Raw genomic sequence first — 10318 nt, forward strand, 5'->3', positions numbered from 1 at the left:
TCTTTAATGAAGGAAGATTTCATAATTTATGGGGATGTTTTCATTTTTGATACAACATATTGCACAAACAAATACAACTTGATATGTGCACCGCTAGTTGGAATAAATAACCATTGGAACACAACAATGCTTGGATGTGCGTTCAAAGCAGATGAGAAAGTTGAATCATTTGTTTGGGTACTTGAGCAATTTTAAGAAGCAATGGAAGGAAAAAAATCTTGTATCAATTTTCACAGACCAAGACGCAACAATTGCAAGAGCAGTAGAAGAGGTATTTATTGTCTTACAATATTTAACTTAAACGTTATCAATTGCAATTTGCCTTTTAACACTTACAGTTCAATATTTATTGGAGGTCTATCCTTTCTTAAGGCATAGGCTATGCTTATGGCACATATTGAAAAATGCAGTTTCAACACTATGGAGCATTGAAGTCAGATGCAAACTTCAAAGATGCTTTTAACAAATGCTTAATGGGGTGTAGCAATCCAACTGAATTCCAGGAATGTTGGGAAAACATGGTTGATAAATTCAAAATAAAAAGGAATCAAGCTTACTACAAATGGTTTGACTGTACAACCTAAGAGAGAAATGGTGCACTACTTAAGTGAAGACTTCTTTTCAGCTGGAATATCATCTTCACAACGAAGTGAATCCACAAATAATGCAATTGGATTCGAAGAACTGAAAAGCACAAGTCTCTATCAATTCTTCAAAATATTTCAAAAAACTATTGAAAGATGGAGAGAAAGGGAGATAGCATTAGAGTTTTACTGCACAACAACAACCCCAACGTCTGCATTTAGACTTACTGGTTTATTACGACATGCGTCAAAGGTGTACACAACAATTTTATTCACAGAATTTGAACAGGAGTTCAAGATGGCTATCTCATCTTCAATTGAACAGGTTGTCGACATGGGAGATAAAAGATGTACAAGTATGTTTTTATAAAAGTATTATTGTTAACTTATTCAATTCATTTATTATAATATTCAATTTTATTATTACTTTAATAAATATATGTCAATACTTATACTTTTTTGCATAAATATATTAGTTTCAGTATTAACAACTTCAATTTTAATCTTAAATGAATTTTAAATTGTAATAACAGAGTCTGGTTTGATGGATATACTGATATCAACATGCGTGAAGTTCAATACACCAAATACAATGATACTATACATTTTGACTGTACATTTAAGAAGTTTGAATCGAATGGATGGTTATGTTGTCATTGTTTACGCGTACTACACTTGCATTCTGTGCAAACAATACTAGATATATACATTCTTGCAATATGGACAAAGAATGCTAAGAAGGATATTTGGGATACACTTTATGGTAATCAATGTCCACCTACAGGCTTGGAACCCCCTAGAAAATCTACACTTACGTGGAGACAAAGCATGGGGCGTAAGTTTTACAATCTTGTGTTAAAGTCACATAGCAATGAAGAAGTAAGAAAGGTGGTAGAAGCACTGTACAATACAACAAGTGATGAAGTAGGCAAAATCATTAAGAGGGCTCGTAATGAAATTAAAGCTGCAATAGAAACATTAGAAGCAATAACAACATTACAAGTAACAACACAGGTAAGAGACCCAGAAAGAACGGTCACAAAGGGAAGAAAGAAGAGATTGCAAGGACATTTTAAGACATCATAGAAGAGAGGATCTAAGTCTTCAACTCAAAAAGACTCAGCAACAAAAAGAAGAAACAAATATATAATTTGATACATTTTATGCTTTGTGAAACATATACAATTTGTATATCGTATTCTTTGAATTAATACGTATAAAAAATCATTCATTAATAAGTTTCTGTTTAACATTTAAACACATCAATTTTTCTCTAAGGTGTGTCAATTTTTATAGAAAGAATATCATAACAAAAACTTGATCAATTTATCATTTACAAACGTAAATTATTGCTTAATGTATGTCAATTTGTAGTAAACATAGCCATAACACCATAAATCTATTTCTCTTTAAAACACAATAATTTTTAACTAAATCATGTCAATTACGAATAGCAAAAAATTATAACATCATCAAAAATGTTTACCATTTAACAACATCAATATTTACCTAAAATCCATCAATTACAAATAATCTTTATATTAACGGTAATTATATAAAATTCAATCACTTATATAATAATAACCACATCAAAAATTAGACTTAAAATATCATACTTATTAGGTTATATATCAGTTGGAATGCCCCATAATGAGATGTAATTGTTCAAAATAAGTCATAGAATAATGCTAACTTATTTACAAACACAAAAGTGGCATCAAACTATAGAATAAGACAACATCAAACCAACAAACTGAAAGCAAAATAAATTGTTTGTTGAACCAACTACTACACCAAATTAAACCACAAACCCAAAATAAATCATTCATTGTTTCTTTTTTGTTATCTTCACAGGAACCAATTTGATCCTGCTCGTCTTTTTTGTTTTGTCTTCCTCGTCTACCTTCTTCTTAAGCTCAATCAAATGCTTAATATTTTCTTCTTCCTCCTTCTTTTGTTTCTCAACTGCTTTTAACTTCCTTTCAACATAATGAGTGGAAATTTAGATTCTTTTACTTTATTGAAAGCATCGATTTTCTTCAGTACTTCTTCCCTATTCTTGTTTACATCAGATAAGACTAATCTGCTACAAATAAATCCCTTATACTTTAGCCTATCCTCAGATGAATGAAGAGGGCCAAAGTTTTTATCACCCATAAATTACTCCATAAAAAACGCAACGTAAACACCATAGTCATTAGATTCATTACAGTCCAAGGCAATTTAACAATGCTAAGATTGTAAATCAGTACTTCATGAGCGCATGAATGCTCAAATGCATCAAGAAAATTAGAAAAACATCCCACAACAAACTTATATAGCATTGCAGCATCTTTGTAATCGTTCCTCCTATTTATATTGTGTAAATAGTGAATAATTTTGTGTTGAGTATCAACAACAACCAGCATGTGGTGTTGTTGTTCAACAAGAGTAATAGGAACGAAAACTAGAAAAAAACAACAATATTACACACAACAGTAACACATTTAAATCATCAATTCTATGAATATCTTATTCAATAAGTATATTGGATTCTTTTTCATAAAATTGACTGATACAATATCATTATTGAGGCACATAAGATAATAATTTGAAAAAAATATATCAATACAAATATTCTGTAATATGCCTCAATAATCAAGTTAAATATGTCAATTCTAAGAAAGACAATCTAAAATAAAATCAAATATTCTCTTATATCTAACAATTATGCAATTATACAAGTCAATTCAAACAATATCAAATAAAAATCAAATGTAACATACCATGTTTATCTTTTTTATGTCAGCATTTGCCTTAATCAAATTAACATGATTTTCTCCGGCATCAACAAGCTCAACCTTCAAGTCATTCATCTTCTCATCGTCCTTTCAGACATTAGCATTTCCAAAGCACGCTATTACATGAAAACAAAAAAAAAATAAATACTATGTACATAAAAACAAACAAAGCTGCTAAAAAGGTATTACACACTTACATAATGTTGGGATATGAATTAAAATGCTTTTAATTCTTTATCAGGCACAACCAACTCCCGATTTCTTTCAATCATGTTCAAATAAACTGCCCAACAATCAAAAACTACCGACGAAGTCTTTTCATTATTTTTTAGAGTGAATGCTTAATCACGTGATAAAGCATAAAAATCAAAATGAAAATATATCTTCACTGAAATAGCAAAACACAAAAAAAAAAAATTTAAACAAAAGAATGTAATAAAACAAGTAAAAACACGATAATGAATAAATTATGGTTCAGAGAACTCACAACTTATCCATTGTTTTCTCTAGGAAACAATAATCCATAACCTCCTTCTCTAATGAATGCAAATCTTTAAAAATTTCTTTTTTGTAATCATGAACTCAGACACATACGGGACGTCAACACCGCATGGCCCCAGGTTTGATAGAACAACATTCTTTCAAAGCCGGTGGAATGTTTGTTATATCAGGCTTTTCTTGAGATTGGATAGGAGTAGACTGCCTAGCAGTAGCATCACCATCCACATTTTTTGATCAATTTGTTTTTTGAAGTAGTTGTTCTACAACTGCATCAACTGAAGACAACCAATCATTATCTTCAAAAATTTGTTGTGTAACAGACAAAACACCCTCATCTTCAATGGTCTTTTGTGTGGCTTCACCCAACCTCTCCATACAGGTGTGCACCACAACATCAATGTCGCTTTTCAGCAACAAACAAGCCTCTTGAACTGACTGTTAAAAAGAAAACAATTACATCAATGTTTAAGATCTTCACACAAAAGAAAACAATTAATATTTTATATGAAACCTTTCAGATATTAAGACATAAAATTTATGAAAGTAAAAGTTAATACAATCAATTTAAAAACATATAAATTTTTGACATAAAACCATCACTTATAAATTAAAAACCAACAATTAACAACTAAACAAACTCAGTTGTGAAAATGTAAATGCAGTTGAATAAAACTGAATTTCAATTTTGATTATAAACCCAGCAGTTAGATGCTTAAATTGGTCAAATGGAAAACAAATAAAAAAATAAACAAATAAAGAATAAAATAACGAACTCACATCTTCAGTCATTGTTTTGATGTCAGCATTCTTCTTGACACCATCTGAAATTTTGAACTTCAAAAAATCATTCCCATCTACATTCATACAGCCCTCACCAGCATCCGCATGCAAGTCTTCACCAACAACTTCACAATCACCCTCGTCAGCAGCACTATAAAACTTTTCCTCGGCAACAAATTATGTCTGTACCTCACAAATAGGGAATCCATCTACCTGAATCATACCATTCCCAAAACCAGCCTCCCTCTCCTCATTGAACCTAATTTTGAGCATTTGATCAGAAATATTCTTAACCAGTGGCAGTGTCTTCAGAAACCTTTGCCCCTTGAATACTAATCGGTAACAATAAGCCACCAGAAGTACAAGAACACAACCATTTATAGTGGAATGCATTGAGCTAGGTTTTAGAATGTGTGCAATCGAAGAAGCAAGAATTGATAAGGTGTAATGACACCAATGAAAGTAGGAATAGAATTTACATCCTTTACAACAGGAAGTAAATTATATCTAATCTTATGCTCCGACAATAGAGCCAAGATTGTCGAACAAGCATAAAGCACAAAAAACTGCTTAAACACTTCACCCCCATCAGAATAGTCCTTAAACCTATACAATAACATATGTGTTTTCAACTCATCATCATCACTAGCCCCCAAAATTTTCCGCTACATCATTAGTAATTCCTTGTTGTTAAATGACGTCCTTATTAATTTGCGAGGATTAATAGGTAAGCTAAAAATATCATTAACATCAACAACAGTAATATAATACTCCCTCTCAGTTCTTTCATTAGTAATACGTTGAACCCAACCATTAGGATCAAAATTTGAAGCAATATATGTTAAAATCCCCAGAGGATATTTAGTAATATTAATATCTAACATACCACCAAACCTAATCTCTCTGATAGAATCTATTTGACCTTTAGATAGAACAACTTTAGTACCATTCAATTCCAAAAAACTTTAAACCTTACAATTTGTTTTTATTTCCTTCTCAACCTTGAAAAAAAAAATCCAACGAAAAAAAATGTATATACATCATCATTTACATAAATTAAGTTACACAAAAACAAAGAATTACCATAAAAATGTTTGAGCTTATCAATTTCCTTTTAAATATTAAGAGCATCAATTATTAAAACTAAAAGGAGACACTAATAACACAATAGAAAACAATACTTATAACTATAAGTTTCAAACTTATCACTATCAATTATTACCAAAAAAAAAGGATATGACTTCAATTTTAAACTAATATACATCAATTATTGACTCAAATATAGCAATTATGGAAATTACTTAATCGAATGTAATGGTTGAAATTACTTATAGAGGAGATAAGGGTTATCTTGGGATTTTATTGTTCAATTTACATTTAATGTGTGTATAGGAGGGAGTAAATTTTTTTTAAAAATAAAAAGTAAATACTAAATTGACGTTGAAGTTTACTTTATTTTAACTTTTTTTTCACCCACTCATAAAAGGCTAGATTTGCCATTGGAAATTTGTCTTAGGAGTGTTTGGAAATGACTATTGACTGTTATTTTAGTTGGTTTGTTTGATCAGTTGAAAATATTGACTATTTTTGTTAGATGTTAATTATTTAAGGAGATATTTGATAAAAGTAGATATTGATTGTTATATATCTATTAGAGAAAAAGTGAGGGATCAAGTCAAAAGCCAATAGAATCAAAAAGCAAACAAACTAACTTTTTCAATTTTGACTTAAACACTATTTATTGGCCAAAAAGCCATAAACCAAAATTCAATTTGACATTTTGACCAACAAATAAGATAAAATTCAACTTAAAAAATCATATACCAAACTACATATATTTTTTCTCAGCAATGCTTGTGAGAGACGGTTTTTTCAGAGACGCCTCTCACAAGAAGCCCAACCCATTTTAACATTAAAGTAAAAAACTTATAGTTGCACCCTTTTTAGAAAATAGTTTTTTCATTCACTGTAAAACAACTATCTCCAATATCTCTAAATAATTCAAATGCATATATAATATTCTCGATTGTTGTTGAATATTTTTATTAATGTTTATTAATGGTTACTATATTTGAAAATAACTCTAGTAAATATTTTGTCTTATTTTATGTAATATAAAACTCTACCTCACATACTAAAACCCTTACTATACATATTATAAGCCCCTACTTCACATATATTACACCTGCTTCACATATTAAAAAATTTGCTTTATATATATATATCCTAAACACCTACTTCTAATATCATAAACACCGACTTTGTATTCCATAAACATCTATATTGCATTTAAATACTAAAAACTCTTACCACACTAACTATACAACCCTACTTTACATATATTAAACACCAACTTCACATATTAAAAATCTCAACTTCACATATCCCTAACACCTACTTTAAATATCATAGGCACCTAATTCACTTTCTAAACACCCTTATTTTACATATCATACATACCTACTTCACATACTAAAAACCCTTAATTCGCATATCTTAAAAAGCTAGTTCACATATCATAAACACCTACTTTGTATTCCATAAACAACTACTTTGCATATGATAAATAAACACTTACTTTACATAACATAAAACCCTACTTCACACACTAAAAGGTTCTATTACATATACCATAAACCCCTACTTTACATATATTAAACACCTACTTTGCATATTCAGATGCACTACTTCACATGTCATAAACATCCACTCCAAATATCTTAAATACATACTTAATTTACATACTAAAAACACCTACTTTACATACTAAAACCCAACTTCATTAAACACCTACTTCACATACTAAAATCTCCTTAATTCACAGTTCACATATCATAAACACCTACTTCTCATACCATAAGCGTTTACTTTAAATATCCAAAACCCCCTAGTTCACGTATCTTTACACTTACTTTAAATATCAAAAACATCAACTTTACACACTAAAAATTCCTACTTCACATACTATAAACACAAATTGCACCTATTACAAACCTCTATTTTACATAATCTAACACCTACTTCACTTATTAAAAATAACTACGACACATACCATAAATATTTACTTCATCTATCATAAACAACAACTTCTCACACTATAAACACTATTGTAAAAATCATAAACACCTACTTTACATACCATAAACACCTACTTTACATACCATAAACACCTACTTCATATTCCATAAACTTCTACTTCATATACCATATACATCTACGTTCTATACCAAAAACTCATATTTATTGTAAACACCTACATGAACCCATATAAAAACCTAAACACTTTACAAACATCTATATCAACCATTATGATAAAACACTAAAAGTATTCAAAAATAAACAAAATAAACATTACCTGCTAATGTTGATTGAAAAAAAAACAATTGAAGAAATAAAGCAAGAATTATAAAAGAAAATTGCGTAAATTTATTGAGATTGATGAAGAAAATTAAAAATAGAAACAAATTATAACCAGCAATAACATAAGAAGATCCAAACGTGTTTTTTTCCAGCAAATTAATTTATTTTCTTTTGTGTGCATCCAATAAAAGGTCTTTCAAGGAAAGTGACTCACAACAAATTTCTCTCTCTATTGTCAGATTCGGACATATAATACGTCGTTGGAAAGCTCTTGAAGTCTAGTTTCTAATGCTGTAAACCTTGCATTAACACGATTTTTCTATAAAACCTTATTGCCAAAAAATTGAACATGTATCAAATTTCAGCACAAACAAACTTTAAACGATCGTCATTTCTCGCTCGGTTATCGAATTTGGGCATATAATCTATCATTGGAAAGATATTAAAGTCTAGGTTCTAATACCGCAAATATTGCAGTAATATGATTTTCCTATCAAAAGTTTCGACCAAAAGAGTGATTACGTATCAAATTTCAACACAAAACGTGTAATTAGGTTTATTTTGAAATTTAAAGAAATTATTTTCTTTTTAAAATTAATATTTTTTATTTTAATTAAATTATTATTAATAAATTTAGTTTAGTAATAATAATGATTGATTTTATAATTAAAAATAAATTTAAGAATATTTTAGTAATTTTAATAAAAAAAGGTAGCATATAATACAAAGATGTGAAGTTTAAGGATTGATTTTTGTTTTTTGAAACCGTCTTTGAGTATTTGACTCCGCTCTATCGTCGCCAACGTGAAAACCACGGCCCGTTTGACGCAAACAGTGTATATGAAGTTAGAACTCCATCGTCGCCCCTACAGCAAAGTAGTTTAGCATACAATGCCTTGTGCAAGTGTACGTGCGGTCAATTTCTCCTATTTCCCACGTTCAATTCTCACTCTCTCTCATCATCTTCTGCTCAAAATTCGTTACTGCATTCCTCCTCAGAGGTGTAAGGTTCTTCAATCTACTCTCCCTCTTCGTTTTCTGAAATTTTACTTCCATTTTCCAATTGTAAACCTGCTTTTGTTTACTTTTTCGGGAACTTTATTTGGATACTTGAAGGTTTCCAAGTGTAGAGACGAGGATTGCGATGATTTTTTACCATGGTTGGAGAACAAGGCCGGGGTTCGCATTTCTTCGCTGCTTGCAATCGGAAACTCTGATTATGGAAGGTTCTTTACTTTTCTATCCATTGCTGATTTTTTAGTGTACACTTTTATGCTTTTACTTCTAATTTGATGTTATTGTCAACTTCGAGTTCACAATGGTGGACATTTATCTGAATCAATCATCTTTTAAACGAGATAAAATGTGTATTCGTTATTTTGTTTTTGAATTCTTCTTGTTAAACTTATTTGGAAGATGAGGTGGTGGTTTTGGATGAGTGTAGAAATTTAAACAAGAGTCGGTGTTTTCTTTAGTTTATACCTAACTGGCTTTGGTGAGTGTTTTTTGTGGACTTGACTAAAAAAATAGTTGATGGAAAAATAGGTGGATGAGATGAAAAGAGAGCACGAGCTTCTAAATGACGTGAAGAGAGAAAATGAGTTTGTGAATGCAAATAGTAGAGAGAATCTGAGACCATAACCGAAAAAGAAAGATAGTAATATCAAAATTTGTAGCAAAACAAAAGGGACCGAGGGGTAATATAGAAAGAACAAAAAATTCAACAAAGTAACTATGAATTTGTAGACTTAGCTGCCTTAGATAAAAGGATAAAGAAAGGGTTATCGGAAGATGGGAGATTAAAGTGACGATTTATTTTATCCCTAATCCCTCATGGTTCATGATTAAGGATATGCCAAGATCATTTGTTATGAATTAATTACTCCCTCACTCTAATCATCATTCAACTAAAGAATTAGAAGGTGCGCATTGTTAAATTAGGCTGGACTTATTGTGAATGCCAGCATATTAATGAGGAAACACGAGGTGTACACACTTCATAAGCCAAGAAGATATATAACATCCCAAAACTATATGGCTATGGGAAGAAGGTTTCCAATAGTTTATAAAGTGTGCACACTATCTTTAATTTGTCGATGTGGGATAAACCATCCCAACACGCATTGGGCTAATCAATTATGATTTTGAACGTGACAACTTTTGGTACATTCAAACACAAAAGTGACGACTACTTGCTAATGGTGGAGTATATTGTTGTTCCTCTTATATTGTGAAATATTTGTAGTATTGTATGTAGGTTGCTTAGTGATCCACCTTGGAAATGTTACCTCACTTCAATTTATTTGTTCTTGT

The 10318-nt window shown here is 30.3% G+C and overlaps 2 protein-coding genes across 5 annotated transcripts in view; both read left to right on the forward strand.

Annotated features, from left to right (window-relative positions):
* The first annotated feature begins 591 nt into the window (after positions 1 to 591).
* On the forward strand, positions 592 to 1670 carry LOC130802616 (protein FAR1-RELATED SEQUENCE 5-like). Its single transcript, XM_057666622.1, has 2 exons — positions 592 to 944; positions 1118 to 1670. The coding sequence occupies exons 1-2, from the start codon at positions 592 to 594 to the stop codon at positions 1668 to 1670; spliced, it is 906 nt and encodes a 301-aa protein (XP_057522605.1).
* Positions 1671 to 8752: 7082 nt separating this feature from the next.
* Positions 8753 to 10318, forward strand: part of LOC130802419 (ribulose-1,5 bisphosphate carboxylase/oxygenase large subunit N-methyltransferase, chloroplastic) — a 26381-nt gene continuing 24815 nt past the window's right edge. For 3 of the 4 annotated variants that reach the window (XM_057666431.1, XM_057666432.1, XM_057666433.1), the window contains exons 1-2: positions 8775 to 9013; positions 9122 to 9231. In XM_057666431.1, coding sequence (XP_057522414.1) covers positions 8897 to 9013; positions 9122 to 9231 — 227 coding nt within the window. In that variant the 5' untranslated portion in view covers positions 8775 to 8896. Of the gene's footprint in view, positions 9014 to 9121; positions 9232 to 10318 lie in introns of all 4 variants that reach the window. The other variant, XM_057666430.1, reaches the window with a different exon arrangement.

Source organism: Amaranthus tricolor, chromosome 16 (genome assembly GCF_026212465.1).
Source record: "Amaranthus tricolor cultivar Red isolate AtriRed21 chromosome 16, ASM2621246v1, whole genome shotgun sequence".
NCBI classification, from domain to species: domain Eukaryota; kingdom Viridiplantae; phylum Streptophyta; class Magnoliopsida; order Caryophyllales; family Amaranthaceae; genus Amaranthus; species Amaranthus tricolor.